This window comes from Pseudorasbora parva, chromosome 8 (assembly GCF_024679245.1).
Source record: "Pseudorasbora parva isolate DD20220531a chromosome 8, ASM2467924v1, whole genome shotgun sequence".
In the NCBI taxonomy this organism is placed as follows: domain Eukaryota; kingdom Metazoa; phylum Chordata; class Actinopteri; order Cypriniformes; family Gobionidae; genus Pseudorasbora; species Pseudorasbora parva.
In genome coordinates, this window is record NC_090179.1 from 36,916,743 (window position 1) to 36,933,879 (window position 17,137).

A 17,137-nucleotide genomic window follows, 5' to 3' on the forward strand; every position below is an offset into this window, starting at 1 on the left:
CAGCATTGATGGTGCCTTTCCAGATGTGTAAGCTGCCCATGCCACACGCCCTCAATTATTATTATTGCATTCCTTTTTTATGCACAATTTTTACAGTGTTCGTCCCCCGGTGACCGGTCCCAGTATAGCCAACCCTCTGTGTTTTCTAATGGACGTGAGGCAAACTAAATAAAATTAGACTTCAAATATTTTTTCCCAAAAGTTAGTTTATGTCACTGAAGGCAGTTATCATCACGATGATTTCAGTTTTTAAGTGTTCGTTTTTAAAATAAGTTTAGTTTTAGTTAGTTATCTGATGCTATAAAAACGGAGGTGTGACGTCATGATTGACAGCTGAGATCGACGTCTTCTCTGAGTGAAGTTGTCATTGAGGCACTAACAGACTTTTTTAAGGATTTTTGGGAGCAGATTGGAGCTTTGGTTTTGATTTCAACATTTCCATAACTGTTTATTTCACACCAACATAATTAATTGTTCTGCATCTGTGAGAGTGTGGGCGGGCTTTTGATATCGCGACTGTACTTCCTGCTCTACTTCCTGCTCTCTACTGCTTAACTCCGGTCCTGAAATCTCTACTGCGCAGACTCGGTCCCAAGATGTCAGCGCTGTGCAGGCCGCCTGAAAGCTTCAACTCTGGCAAGTGGAAACAGATGATGTTGAGTCGTCCATATTTTTTTACAGTCTATTTCTGACCTGTAAGGTTGCCAGAATAATAATCATACACTGTTTGTAAATAGGCCAGAGGAGAACTGGCACCCAACTGAGTCTGGTTTCTCGCAAGGTTTATTTTTCTCCATCATGCCCTGGTGGAGTTTTGGTTCCTTGCCACTGTCGCCTTTGGCTTGGCTTGCTCAGTTGGGGACACTAAAATTATGATTAAGTTACTAAATATACAATCAAATTAATTAATTGGGTCTTATTTAATTCTATAAACTATAATACTGATCTGCCAACATTGTCGCTATATGATAAAAATAAGAGTATAACATCACTGTTTTCTTCAGAACGACTACATCCAAATCAAATTTGGTTACAATATTATCCTGTTTAACACTGTGAAGCTGCTTTAAAATGCCAGTGTAAAATCGCTATATAAATTGTATATTTATTACAATAAAGTAAAGTTAATTAAATTGATTGATTGATTGATTGATTGATTGATTGATTGATTGATTGATTGATTGATTGATTGATTGATTGATTGATTGATTGATTGATTGATTGATTGATTGATTGATTGATTGATTGATTGACACACACACACACACTGATCATAGATGCCTTTAGAGACTGTTCTTATGTAAGCTTGGCGTCACTGGAACAGTGAAAGACAGCCATGAACATTCGAGAGCAAGTTGACTAAGCATCTGCAACCATAGCTATATGCATGCATGAATATCTATATATCTGCAATAAACTTCAGCAGATGGTTTTGCTAAACTAACACAATACAACAAGATGTTGTCAGCTGACATGACATTAAAAAGTCGCCAGAGTAAAAACCTGTAATATAAAATTAATACATAAACACAAACTAATACATTCTCACCTGCAAGGTTATCCCATTTCTTTGGGAATTTAAATCTTGGTGGGTTTTCAACCACAAGCTGCGCAAAGTTGTGGCATTATTAGGTGTGTTCAACTTGAAGTGTTGCACAGGCCGATCGGCGACATCAAAACAGCAAGAGCTGACGGCTCCATATGCTTTCGAAATGCTCTCATTGTACATTAATGTCATACACAGATCGGTCTGCGCAGCGCCGTTTCACGTTGAACACACCGAATGATCCTGTGAGTGACGACAGGCTGATGACAGACGTTCCAAGATGGCGGGCGTTCCAAGGTGTCTGGAGCAGTTGAATGTGGCGCCTACGTATAAATGTCTATGTTTAAAATTACCATTAGCTAATATTGTTACCTGACTGCTCAAAAGATTTCTAAGCCCTGCACGCTCCTTCTTCACAGTGAACATCTTGAGCATGTTATGACCCATCACACTGGACCACATAACTAACACAACTCAACTGAAACCAATTCACTCAATCTCACACACACAGCACACACAGTGATATAATGATGTGATAATTAAAATCCCCCTCATTTCTCGGCCTGAGTGTCCTCTAAATTCTTCCACCAGCTGACTCACACACAGGGGCTGAATCAGTGACTCACACACACTTTGTGGAGCATGCTGGGATTTTTCTCCAGACATCAGCCACACAAAGCGGAACACAGGATAAGCTGACCTCAAAGTTAAGACCGAAATGAACCTGACAACCGGCGGATATTGATGATGACACTTTGAAAAAGCACTTCCTCCAAAGCAACGCAACTTTAGCGATATCATAATCATAAATGGAGAGAACATTTTTAATACTGGATTACCTGTCATATTACGCTGCGGAATTGGGAAGCAGCAGCTAAAGGTAGAGTTTATTGGAGCTAAAAAATGACTCCGGTTATGAAATAAGGAAATCGCAGTGTTATTCCTGTCAGACCGGCAGTGAAGATTGACTGAAGTGTTAGCCGTTCCAAACACACTTGCTTTTTTACCTGTCTCTGGAAATGTACTGCAGTGGGATGAGAAGCTTTTATCCGGTTTAACACTCATCTCAATTTTCCTTCACAAAGTGAGTGTGTCAGAGTGTGTGAATAATTTGAAAGAAATTAAAAAAGAGATTCATTCATTCTCACTAGCTAAGTAGGGCAAATGATACGCTCCAGCTAGCGCACAGACCTAGACACAAATGTAGAGTGCCTGTTGTTACACGAAACTTTTCTTCTTTTCAAAATCAGCATGTCAAAGCTAATACAATATATCCAACTTTCATATTTAAAGCTATGTGTTAGAAGCACAAAGAGATACTTTGTAGAATGTTCCTGACAGGGTCGGACTGGGGAAAAAAAGTGGCCCTGGACTTTCTGGCACAAAGCAACCGGTCCGCAGCACGTCAAGTCAAATCACCTTCATTTATATAGCACTTTTTACAACGCAGATTGCTTCAAAGCACCTTTACAGTGATAGTAGGAAATTAATTTTGCTTTTGAAGAAAAGTTTTTCATTCCACCATTAACTCACCAGCTCATTATGCACAGAGCAATTTTAAACACCACTTACTAACATAAAAATATACGTGATATTTATACAGAAATATAAATGTTTTTTTTTTAATTGAAATGCTTATCATTAAAATTAATGAATGACTGGCATAACTTCTAGGTTATAATTGGTCTTTCCTGGTGCACATGGCAATTAATACAATACAATACAATACAATACAATACATATATATATATATATATATATATATATATATATATATATATATATTTATATATATATATATATATATATATATATATATATAAAACATATATATAACACTAAGACTTAGTATGTAGTGCAGAATGTGGACTTATTGGTGCCTTTCTAGTGATTATTTGTCCTTTCAGGAGCTTGACATCTGTCATTTCATGAAATAGAGCTCCAATTGTTTAAAAATTAAAGTAAAAAAATATATTGGTCCTGCAATTTTTTTAAATGAAAAATACAGCATATGAGAATTATTAAAAATGATAATAAATTACATTTTACAATATATTCACAACAGCTGTTACAAATTTTACTAATATTTCTTAATATTTTGTTTTTACTGTATTCTTAATCAAATAAATTCAGCCTTCTTTCAAAAACTTTAAACGTCTTAATTATTTCAAACTGTTATTGCTATAATAATGCATGTGAACTAACTAGCAAATTATAGCCAATAGTTATTACAGGTCCTTCTCAAAAAATTAGCATATTGTGATAAAGTTCATTATTTTCCATAATGTAATGATAAAAATTAAACTTTCATATATTTTAGATTCATTGCACACCAACTGAAATATTTCAGGTCTTTTATTGTTTTAATACTGATGATTTTGGCATACAGCTGGCATCGTCTGAATCAACTAATGAACTCTAAACACCTGCAAAAGATTCCTGAGGCTTTTAAAAACTCCCAGCCTGGTTCATTACTCAAAACCACAATCATGGGTAAGACTGCCGACCTGACTGCTGTCCAGAAGGCCATCATTGACACCCTCAAGCGAGAGGGTAAGACACAGAAAGACATTTCTGAACGAATAGGCTGTTCCCCCCCCCAGAGTGCTGTATCAAGGCACCTCAGTGGGAAGTCTGTGGGAAGAAAAAAGTGTGGCAAAAAACACTGCACAACGAGAAGAGGTGAGCGGACCCTGTGGAGAAGGACCGATTCCAGACCTTGGGGGACCTGCGGAAGCAGTGGACTGAGTCTGGAGTAGAAACATCCAGAGCCACCGTGAACAGGCGTGTGCAGGAAATGGGCTACAGGTGCCGCGTTCCCCAGGTCAAGCTACTTTGGGCTACAGAGAAGCAGCACTGGACTGTTGCTCAGTGGTCCAAAGTACTTTTTTCGGATGAAAGCAAATTTTGCATGTCATTCGGAAATCAAGGTGCCAGAGTCTGGAGGAAGAGATGGGGAGAAGGAAATGCCAAAATGCCTGAAGTCCAGTGTCAAGTACCCACAGTCAGTGATGGTCTGGGGTGCCATGTCAGCTGCTGATGTTGGTCCACTGTGTTTTATCAAGGGCAGGGTCAATGCATCTAGTTATCAGGAGATTTTGGAGCACTTCATGCTTCCATCTGCTGAAAAGCTTTATGGAGATGAAGATTGGTAAATGGTTTACTGACCATGGTATTACTGTGCTCAACTGGCCTGCCAACTCTCCTGACCTGAACCCCATAGAGAATCTGTGGGATATTGTGAAGAGAAAGTTGAGAGACACAAGACCCAACACTCTGGATGAGCTTTAGGCCGCTATAAAAGACCTGAAATATTTCAGTTGGTGTGCAATGAATCTAAAATATATGAAAGTTTAATTTTTATCATTACATTATGGAAAATAATGAACTTTATTATAATATGCTAATTTTTTGAAAAGGACCTGTACACTAGACTTTGTAAATGTATTATTATTCATTCTTTATATATATTTTTATGTAGCAACGGACCGGCCTACCGGCCTACTTTGTCCAGCAGCCCACCGGGAAAACGCCCGGTGCTCCCGATGGCCAGTCCGCCCCTGGTTCCTGCTGCTCTTTTCCATACAATGAAACTGAACAGGAACCAAGAGCTGTACCAGTCTGGAAAGACATGAGGAGGAATACATTTTTTTTTTTTTTTTAGATGTAATATCCCTTTAACTTTACTAGTGCTGATCCAGTTACCCATACTGGTCATGCACAATTTCTCAAAACTCATGACAGCATTTCCAACACTGGAAATAATGCAAAGCTAATACCCTGCAGAATTAAAGGCATCCAGGTGGAACATGCTGTGTTTTCACAGGGAAATTTTATTATTATGAAGGATTTGGGGGATAAATATATTTGTGAGGGAAGGAAGTCTGAGCTACGGATGGAAGATGGCGTGTGTTGGGCTGAAGAGAAGATAAATGACACACAGGTGTGTCTCTGAGCTCTCCATTACACACTGGTTAATAACTGGCGCTCTGCTCACTGAGGCTTTACCGGTCTCTCGCTGTGTGTGTCAACACATGTTAAAGACACACTGTATCTTTGTTAAAACAAGGCCATCTTAACAGCATGACAACAGAAACTGAGCTAGGGATGGGCGATACTAATGCTTCTTCTTACCAAGCGTCAGGCAAATATCAGTACTATAATAGGCTAATGCTAATAGCTTTTTTTTAAATATTGGTTTGTTTTGATTGATTAAGCCAGAAGCCATTTCACCCTGTAGCCCAAGACTGAAGCTGCAGGGTAAAACCGGATCAGTACCTGGATGGGAGACTGTTGGAAGAGGTGTTAATGAGACCAGAAGGGGGTGCTGACCCTGTGATCTGTGTACTAACGCCCAACTATACTGATAGGGCCAATATACTGCCAAAAAGCACCGTCCGCGGGGATGAGAGGTTAAACTGAGGTCCTGACTCTTCATGAAAAAATCCCAGGACGTCCTTTGAAAAAGAGTAGGGTTTACCCCAGCATCCTAGCCAAATTTGCCCATTGGCATCTGTCCACCATCATGGCCTCCTAATCATTCCCATATATAGATCACTCTGTCTCTCTCCACTAATAAGCCGGTGTGTGGTGGGCGTTCTGGCGCACTATGGCTGCATCATGCAGGTGGATGCTGCACATAGGTGGTGGTTGAAGCGATTCCTACTGTAAGTAAAGAATTTTGAGAGCTGAATAAATTACTAAATTAATAACATAAAAATATCAGGCTGCGAATGGTGCAAGAGGTGCAGGATTTTATTAAGGCAACCGGTGTGAGAATCAGCTTCACGGACAGAGACCCTGTAGCGCTGAGGACACGTTTAGGTGTGACACTCGGTCAGCTGGCATCAAGCGCCGAGCCTGCTGTCCCTCTCTGCCTTAAGAGCAGCATATTCAGATCTATCTAAAGAAATAGTTCATCCAAAAAGTATGACTGAGGACATTGTTTGTCCCTCAGGCAATACAGCTTTTTAAGTCATCCCTGTAAGCAGGGCTTTATTTATTTATGTATTTTGGACTGACTGCTTGTCTTGATTGGTTTGTATTAATTGTTGCTACCGGAAACTTGAATTTACCTAGCGATGGATGGATGGATGGATGGATGGATGGATGGATGGATGGATGGATGGATGGATGGATGGATGGATGGATGGATGGATGGATGGATGGATGGATGGATGGATGGATGGAAGGAAGGAAGGAAGGAAGGAAGGATGGATGGATGGATGGATGGATGGATGGATGGATGGATGGATGGATGGATGGATGGATGGATGGATGGATGGATGGATGGATGGAAGGAAGGAAGGAAGGAAGGAAGGAAGGAAGGAAGGCAGCCATCCATCTATCTAGACCTTAGCAGCATGAAGATAAGATCTTACGGATCTATGAACCAACAGCTCATTTTAAAATCTTCCTGGTCGATTGAAATTTATGACTTGCGTTTCAAACATTACAATGCTCATGATTTCTTTAGTTAATTCTACAATAAGTAAATCCACTTCACTAGCTAATTACATTGGCCCTGTCTGAAATGGAACCCTAAGTTCTTGTGCTATTCATTAAAGTCTACAATTTCGTGACGTACTGCCTCTTTGACTTTTGGGTAGAAGTCTGCTGCGGAGGGGTTTGTCAAAATCGAGGGCGCATATGTGCTCACAAGCAGTCTTCTGAAACCTAAAATGACAATTGGGGCAGCCTACGGTCTTATGGACTTAACAGGCACGCTGTGAAGGTCATTGTAAGTCCACAGCACAGTAAGTGCACATAAAGTAGAGGCCCATTTGGGACAGCCCAAAGTGATGTCATACCTGCACCACTCTATTCTCGCTATTAACTAGTTGCTTATTAGCATGCTAGGATATTGCCTGTTTGGTACATAAAATATATTAATGCCTTATTCTGCATGAAAATGCTCTCATTAATTACTTACCCTAATGTCGTTTCGACACCCATAAGACCTCCGTTCATCTTCGGAACACAAGTGAAGATATTTTTGTTGAAATCCGATGGCTCAGAAAGGCCTTCATTGACACCAATGTCATTTCCTCTCTCAAGATGTCGTCACAAAGCCCATCTCACTACAGTGGCTCTACAATCCTTTTATGAAGTGATGAGAATAGTTTTTGTGTGCACAAAAAATTTAATATCTTATACAGTGATGGGCCGATTTCAAAACAAAGTATTGATTCATGATACGGATCGCCAGTGTCAAACTGCCAAACTGCTGAAATCACGTGACATTGGCGATCCGAATCATCAATATGGGGGCTATGACATTTTTGTGAAAATTTTGTCAAAAACTCAAAACAAAAATAAAAAACTAAGCTAAAGAACATGAAAAAACTCAATAGAACGACAGATTAAAACAAAACAAATAGACAGCAGAAAAAAGAACGCAACTACACTGAAAAAAAAGGAAAACACACATTGTCCAATTTATTTTATCTTATTATTTGCGATCTACGCAACAAAGTGGTGTTTCTCTTTTAAACGTGATTTCTTTGCGTTCGATTAATGTAATTCTCTAAAATGTGCAATCTACTAGATTACATTATTTGGGTTAAATGTAAACCAATGAAGTACTCGAAATTGATTTTTGCTTAAACTGTAGTTCCCAGCATGTTTGCTTGGGACTTGACGATAAGAGTAAAATTGTTAAACTTACGTGTTATTCTATGTGTTTTTTGGGCAAAATTAGATAAGGGAGAAGACTATAAACTGTTAAATAGTGTTTAATGTTTTATTATGTTGCAGTAATTAGAACCATTTAGTTATACTGGGTTACCATAGTGGAGAAGAGTGGAGCGATTGCTTAGGCTGTGGACTGAGACAGCACACATCATTAAAGAGCATTTCATAGCACTTCTTGACATGTTCTTTATGTGCTATTACAGTCTTATAAATCAGTCAAGTGACCACAAAAATATACAAAACCAAATTAAGCTTGTGATTTGATGAATGAGGCAGGGTCTCCAGCCCCCCTGTGGACACCACTGTTGTCAGGAAGCCATATTAAAATCATTTTGAGATTGGGTTACTTAAAAATTACTTAATTCCATGATGTTGAAGTTATGTGAACAAATCATGTTGGTTTAACTTAATTGAATCATGTGGAACAGACGTACATGATTAAATCATGTAAATCCAACACACCTTTTTTTTCAGTGTAGAATAAAACACACAAAAACAGAAGAAAATAAAAAAATACTATTTTTTGTTAGTGTGCTGTTATTTAAGCTGTTTCATGCTGTGAGCTGGCCATACAGTGTGCACAGGCAGTGATGTTGAAGATTGTTAGTCATTCACATATATTATTAGCCCCATTTCACCGGTCAGGACCCTGTGATGGCAGGAAGACCTGACACTGCCACATAATTAACCTACAGCCAGTAATAGAGGCCAGACACACACTCATGCATTCACTTGGCACTTGTTTATGGGCATTAAGATGGATTATGTGGGATACATTGTGTGATAAATATATTAAGTTGATTTTTAGTCAAAATGCAAATCTTCTAAGCAAAGAAACATCAATACGCCAGACAAAACTGTATTCCTTGCAGCTATACGATTAATTGACTGCTAATAAGGGAATTAGAGAGATGATTCTCCTATCACGGTCTCTCAATTGGTACTAATGTCGCACTTACAAAAAAATAAAAATAAAAAATAAAAACCTGTTATGAGGATGAATTTAGTATTCTGTAAGAAAGCAACCAGAAGCATTCTGTTAGGGTCTCCACTTGCGTCCCTCTCTAGGTGTTGCTGTCATTTTAAGCAGTTTCCTTTTTGGCAGTGGACAGCTCAGACTGGCTCCAGCTCCAGCAAAATCTGCCTGTTTGACAAGAAGCCCAGAGCTTTGGGCATCTCAGCCACAAAACAGAGCTGCCACTGGCTCCATCAGGCAGTGGGTTAGTGTTGGATTCAGAGAAAGGTAAGAAAGCAGTGGTGATGGCTGTGATTCTGCCAAGTAGGACATGTTCCTGGATCAACATCTATTGTTGATACTGGAACAACATAACTGTCTTCTTCTTACCCCTATAGACCTAGAACTAAAACTAGCGCACACTGCAAGACAAGCTCGTCTAGTCAACACAATTAAAGGTGGGTAAGTGTTATTTCAAAACCGTTTTAGAAAAAGAACTCGGGCCGAGTGGAATAACAAACTTGTAGCCAATCAGCAGGTACGGGGCGTGTCTATGGTGAGGAGAGAGGCTCTGTGTACGTCATTATTCAAAACGCACGAGTCACACATGACGGACAATAGGCGAGAACTAGCCTCATATGTGCTGGCTTTTGCTTGAATGCTCATGTGTCATGTTCGCTTGTTTGTCCATTTGCGATCGTATTGTGTCTCACTTTAGCGATGATAAAGACCTGTTCATTTCCACACCGTATGGAGCGTCTAAATCTCCTCACTGTGTGCTTCAAGCGTCAGCTCACACAATGTCTCCGACAAGTAAGATACTATACTCCTAATATATGTTTGTTTCCTCTTTTTTATGATCTATATAACCCTCATCCGGTCATAATTGTAATATGTCGTTAGCTGCACTATTGTGCTTGTGTACTATCGAGTTGTTCATGAGAACTATTTGTTTTGTGATCGCTATAACTCTAATCTCGTCATAATTGTAACATGTCGTTAGTTTTACTGTCGTGTTTGTGTTCTATCGAGTTGTTCATGAGAACTGTTTGTGTTTTTGTGATGAAGGGGTGACTTTTTCACTGAATATTCGACCTGGATTAGTTACACAGGTTTTGCTACAGTCGTTGCCTGGGTTACGTATGTGTGAGGCGGAGCTATCAAAATAGGGCCGAGACCCTTTTGGGGTTTGGGGCGTGTTTGTTTTGGTGATTTGAAATATCAACAACGGTTACCAGATAGCACTCACCCCATCTTTAATGAGGGCAATGGTCATTAACAGGTTTTTTTTTTTGTTCGGTAAGATAATTGTAGCAAGGTTTGTTGATAAGGGAAGGAAGAGGCCGGAACTATAGCAAACGTTCAACATAACTCTAATAATAACAAAATGAACAACAAAATGAACGTAAAGCGACAGCCACTGCAGGGATTAGTGCAAAGCCACATTAACTTAAATAAAGGCTTGCCACAATAATTAAACATACTGCTGACAAAAATATAATTCTTTGAAATACCCAATCATAGTAGATAATGTTGTGAATGATGCACTTAAACTGCGTGATATTACAACTTGTAAACTTGAACAAACTTGCTATTAGGTACTAACCACAATGTAAATCCAACACTCAAAACAAAGAATTGGTTTGAGTAGAGCAAACTCCAATTAAACAAATTAACTCCAAAAAACTATCTTTTCTCTTGAGTTCTCAAAACTGCCACATTTTAAGTAATCTACCAGATTACACAAGCACTGCTACGCGGGTGCAGAGATATCACGGCTCTCATCTTCACGTCCTCCGGCTGTTGAGCGATCGCAACGTGTTGCGTGATATCTCTGCGCCCATATCTAAATGTAGGAAAGTTGTTGAATAAGCCATATTTCTAAAAACGGTGGAGTGTTCCTTTAACAAGAGCAAAATTGTAATGGCTAGACGACTGGGTCAGAGCATCTCCAAAACTGCAGCTCTTGTGGAGTGTTTTCCATCTGCAGTGGTCAGTATCTGTCGTCTAGCAACTTTCAAATACCCTTCTGAGCTGTAAAAACCAAACTCTGGTCAGGCCAATCACATTGTGTATAGAGTCGGTGGGTGGGGCTTAACATAATGACGGCAGAGTTGCGCTTGCGTGCTTCTAGTAAACACAGAAACTGGCGAACGGCGGTCTTTCATCAGCTTTGACCGTGACTCTGGAAGACTTGGAGTTAAGCTTTTCTCTGAGAAAAGAACGGCACTGAAGTCATTCTTAAGACGGGAAGATGTGTTATGAGTTTTGCCGACCGGATACGGCGAAAGTTTATTCATCAACTCGCTCCTCTTCAACTTCGTTGCTCTAGTTGGTTGGGGCGCTATCCTATTGCGTCCAGAGGAAGTTGACAGATGGCCTCACTTTGTCTCTAGAATGCAAGCTACCCAGGTCCTTTGGCTGCAAAACAATCCCAAATCATCACCTTTCCCCAGCATGCTTGACTTTTGTATGGTGTTTTTGATTATGTTATTTTGGTTTTAACTAAATGTGGTGATGTGCATTTTTTCTTTGTCTCATCTGTCCAAAGAACATTGTTCTAGAAGTCTTAAGGTATGTTCAGATAAAACTTTGCAAACCTAAGCTGTGCTGCCATGTTCTTTTTAGAGAAGAGGGCTCCAAATAGGCCATACTTGTCTGGACTTTTTCTAATTGTACTGTCATAAAGTAACATTTAGCATGTTAACTGACACCTGTAGAGTCTGGGGTGTTCTTCTTAGGCTGTCTGTGATTTCTCTGACCATTGCACACTCAAATCCACACGTTTTGAATGCCTTACACTTGTGAATAATTTTACTCACTGTAGAATGATGGACTTGGCCATTTCACCCTTCTCAGATTGATGGACACCAACAATTGCTGCTCAAAGATCAATGCTGATGTCTTTCCTCCTTGGTATTGTATTAACACACAACTGAATACTCCAGATCAGCAAAACTGACAAAACTTTTGCTTTTATGGTGATGATTACACTGACGAATAATCAATCAATCAAAGCCATTTGATTAGCAGAGCCTGACTGTTATTTACCCTCCTAATTCCTGTTACAGTAAACTGTTTGGGTGCCCTTAGTTTGCAGCATACAAGTTAACTTCACAGAAACAACCCATTTCAATTCAGAATAAATTTCCCTTATGGACCAAAAAAAAAACCTTTTATTTGGATGATGAATTTCCTTCAGCTGGCTAAATTTACGGAAGACAGTGTGTGACATAAGCCTAGATCAGTGCGGCACCTATTTCATAGCGGTGTGAAATAGCTTTTCTGTCACTTGTCACAGATCATTACACTCACCGTTTGTGTTATGATTAAACAACTAGGAGACAAGGCACTTTAAAGGCTGGGATCAAAAGTGTAGTTTAAACATTCCAATAAATCCAATGAATGTTTAGCTGTATAAGTGCATTCAATGGCCACCTTGTCAGAATCCAGAGACGACTGAATAGCATTGCAGCTATTGTTAGTCATGTGTTACACCAAAGCACCACTATGTATATATAGTGTGTGACTGACTCAGATTAATTTAACAAGTGTTTTGCTTATTTCTTTGACAAAGAAAAAAAAACAGCATTGCCATTTCGTGCCTTCAGAGTTAAGCAAGACATTTATATTTTATAGATTAAAGCTATAAAGTAGGAATAACCCTATGACTTTGGATGAACGCAGCATTACTTTGAACAGAGACAGAAACTGGCAACTTCTGTGTCTGATCTTAATATTATGCCCCTTTTTCTTCACACAAGACCAAAGATTTCAGCTTCATTCAGTTGCAGAGCTCGGGAAATGGCTGTGACCTAGTTCACTCAGCATCAGGCACATTCTCTTTTCTTACAATAACATTCAAAGTGTATGACCGTTATTTAGTGTTGGATAATGTTTCTCTGTCTGCCAATCTGTTTGAATGAATGCTCTCAATAGTACCACCAAAATGGTACTGATATTCATGCCATTTGCCAGTTGTAAGTTCTAAACCTTTTTCATAAGAAGTATGTTTTGACGTCTGAAGTGGATTTAGAAATGTTGTGTCAATACAAGCTGCTATTGATGTTAACTGAAGGCACACAGGTTTATGCCCACCCCACAAAACAAGGGGGCGCTAATTCTGGGCTTGCTTTTCCAGACAGGGTTGCTTATTTCTCTAGCGAAACACTGCTCAAAACTGCATTTCAACATTTCTCAAGATAAAGGCAGTAAAGAATGATGAAATGGTACGAACAAATCGGATAATTTACTTGATGGCAATCTGTCAAAGCTGTGTAGAAATACCCAAGACAAAACAGAGGACAGCAAGAGACAATGCTTTAGAGACAAGGTTAGAGTTGCAATTTCACATTTCAATTACTTTTGTGGTTGTTACAGAGATATTTATGGGGTAGTTCTGATTCTAAAAAGCTTTCAGCTGTATCATCAGCTGACCTGTAAGAAAGAACCACTCCATTCAAAGTCCCATCTGACTCGACTGCCCTCTAAATGTCTAAAAGAGCGCACAAATCACAGTTGGATGTGACGTGTTATTAACGTAGGTAACTATAGTGATTTTTCTTTTGCAGTTCTTTCCTCTTGTGCTCTCTAAATTTAGGCCCTAAGTTGTTATGAGTAAATGAAGCCTTAAATTCAAGGCACTGGTTCTTCCGTTCTATCCTTCCTTCTGTATTTTTACTAGCGTTATTAGATCTAGAGCTGAACAGGACTTGGGAATTAAATTCTTTATTACCGTCACCACAACTAAAAACAGAAGCTTACATTCATTAAAACGACATGAATTTTTTTTATCAAGTATCTGCAAGGACAGCAAGGGTGTACTTTAAGCTAACCAGAATTGCATCCCTAAGGCGAGTCTTGGAATGCAAACTGAGCCTTGGCTAAAACAAGTCTTAATCTTGGGTACAGTCAATCAGGTGATCTATTCCATACATAAAAAAACACATTCCTCTACAGACTTAAAGTAGGGAGGCAAGAGTAACATCAACAACCAGAGATATCTTTGGTCTTGTTCTTTCTTTGGAAGCGTGTGTCCGAGGGATCGAATCCCCTTTCTCCGGCCCCAAATAAGGCCCAGCTGGGGGTCTTGGCCATATAGTCCATTGCCGAGAAGCTCTTGGTGCCCTCACTCTCCTCGTATTCTTGAATGAGCTCCTGGAAGCGCTCGTAGTTAATCCACGTCCACCACTCCCCACCGACTTTAAACTGCAGACACACAGGAAAGAAAAGAGGTAAGACAGCAAGTCATAGGGTACTGCGATGATTAACACACACAGGTGAAGATTGGCTCTCCCTGGCTGACAGGTGTTCACTTTGACTAATGATGCCTGATGGTGTTTTCCAAATGTATACACTGCCAACTGGGCAAAGCTCTGTTACTGAACAGCAAGACAAGTTGAATCAGAGGAAGCTGCTTTCGGAGAATACAGAGATGGTAGGCTTTCATTTAAAAGACTTTTGTAGCCCACACTCAGTACTTGACTATTCAGGGTCCCCACCAAGCCCCCAGGTGGCTGGCCCCAGTATAGGTCATCAACCCAGACCTCTTGGGACAAACTAAACAATCAAAATTACACTTCAATTTTTTTCTCCAAAGATGGTTTCTGTTAGCCTGACAAGCCAGATCCACGTCAAGATGTTTGATCTGGAAACTCACCATTAACAGGGCTCAATCTGAGGGGCGGGATAAACGGTTGTCTTTCAAACTCCCTCTGCACGCAATTGGATAGTGCTTTAACCAACCAGAGCAACGAAGGTGAAGCGGAGTGAGTTGATGATTAAACGTTTGCCGTATCCGGTCGGCAAAACTCTGAACACATCTTCCCTTCTTAAAGCCGGATGCACACTGTGCGATTTTGCCGCCTGAGACAAATTTAGCAAATTCTAAAAGATTCCTCTGATCCTAGGCTAAAATCTGATGTCTTTGGTCGTTAGTTTGACATGTTCACCGGCAGCCGATTAATGAGTGCTGCGATCAAATTTTACCTCAGACGAAATTCTGGCAGTGTCTGAAGATTTGGCACAATCCTGCAGTGTGACTTCTCCTACGATGATTGTCAAATATCTCGTTTTTTCAAGACAAACTATGACCAAAACGAGAGCTAGAGATTTCTTTGTTGCCAGCATTTTAGGCCCGCGTGTAATGCAGCTCACTGTCACCCAACGCGTCACTCCTTGATAATATAAAATCCGGACAAGTTTTCTTGCGCGTCCATTTTTAGCGCGCCTTCACTATCGTACAGTCTGACATTAATGCCAACTGACATCTTACAGTGTGACATGGCTTACATCAGTGATCATGTTCGTACAGTCTGACAAGGAACATTCGCAAAGGATTTAAAAAAATTAAAAATTAAAAAATAATCGCACTGCAGGACCCATAAGAATGACTTCAGTGCTGTTCTTTGTTCTTTTCTCAGAGAAAAGCTTAACCCCAAGTCTTCCAGAGTCGCGGTCAAAGCTGATTTGAAAGACCGCCGTTCGCCAGCTTCTGTTACTAGTAGCAAGCAAGCGCAACTTGGCCATCATGTTAAGTCCCGCCCACCGACTCTATACACGATGTGATTGGCCCGACCAGAGTTTGGATTTTACAGCTCAGAAGTGTATTGAGAGTGGCTAGACGACACTCGCGGCAGAATAAATTTGCTGCCGCTAGGGTGTTTCTAGATTTCTAGGCTAGGCTTCTGTCATTTTAGGCAGTTTTTAAAAATCACACAATGTTAGTTCAAGTGTTTGTTCTTTAAACAAGTTTGGTTTTAGTTAGTGTGATGATTGACAGCTTCTCTAAATGAAGTCGCCACTGGGGCGCCAAAATACTTTTTTTCTGAATCTTCAGGAGGAGATTGGAGCTTTTATTTTGAAATTTCCATAACTGTTTATTTTACATCAACACGAGTTCAGCAGTCTTCCAGACTCGGGCTCCAAGTTCACTACTTTGCAGACTTGAGACTCAAGATGTCAGCGCCATTTTGGGACTCTGGTGGCTTCACTTACTACAATGGAAGAGTAATGGACTTACTACTGTTTTTTTACAGTCAGGGGTGAACACTTGAAAACTGTACACTTCAGTACATTGGGAGTGCAGCTCCAAAGGAGGCACTTTCAGCACCTTTCACAATCACGAGATATCAAATGGGATGCTCTACAGTGCAGCAGCGGCTTCATCAAAAGTGCCAATTAGGGTGTGGGCTGTGCTAGATTATTGTTGAAATGCAGGGTTTTTTTTTTTTTTTGCACAGACCTTCTGTTTCAATCAATCTCGCCCAATCTTGACTTTGGTTGGACAAGCTTTGGTTCTATATGAGGGTGTAGGCACAGCTTACTTCTGCGTGTTTGCCCACCCTATACATTTAATCAATTTCCATCAACACCTCTAAACCATTCTCCAACAACAGCATAAAGAGTCCTAGTGGGGAGCTGCACTGATTACATTTCACACTGCACTGATGAGATGCTGTACTGTGATCCATGCTCAGCATGGTGATGCAATCAGCTATAGGTACCAGACTACTGTTTCTCCCATCTCTCTACATGCCCTTTCGTTCTTTCTCCTAATTGCCACAAAATCGATTTAGGTGTAGTAGATTTTGCACATTGCTGAGGTTTCTGATTGGGTTGCTAGAGGCTAGGGTCGAAGGACAAGCATTTAGGAGAGAGAAAAGTCTTGAATGGGAGTATAACGCTGTCAAAGGAAACATGCTTTCTAGTCGAGACTCGAGGAAACAGATCAGTCCAACAAGAAAAGGACATAAGCAGTCTTAGCTGCCCATATATTGCACATAAATTCAGGAAGAGAAATGTCCTCTCAACTACGGACTATGTCCAGCAACTAACAAAGCTTTCAAGAGTGGATCAGGCCAGAGACGGCTCTTGATAACAACAACTATTGTCCAGGTTGCTGAAAGCTGCCCAGTGCCTCAAAGACAACTTGGTCACGTGCA

At 40.1% G+C, this 17,137-nt stretch overlaps 1 protein-coding gene across 1 annotated transcript in view; it reads right to left on the reverse strand.

The window, feature by feature from the left end:
• Positions 1–13,497: 13,497 nt before the first annotated feature.
• The window catches only part of tyw1 (tRNA-yW synthesizing protein 1 homolog (S. cerevisiae)), a 76,115-nt gene continuing 72,475 nt past the window's right edge, over positions 13,498–17,137 (reverse strand). The window contains exon 17 of the mRNA XM_067451101.1: positions 13,498–14,402. Within this exon, the coding sequence (XP_067307202.1) occupies positions 14,181–14,402 (222 nt within the window). The 3' untranslated portion in view covers positions 13,498–14,180. The remainder of the gene's footprint in view (positions 14,403–17,137) is intronic.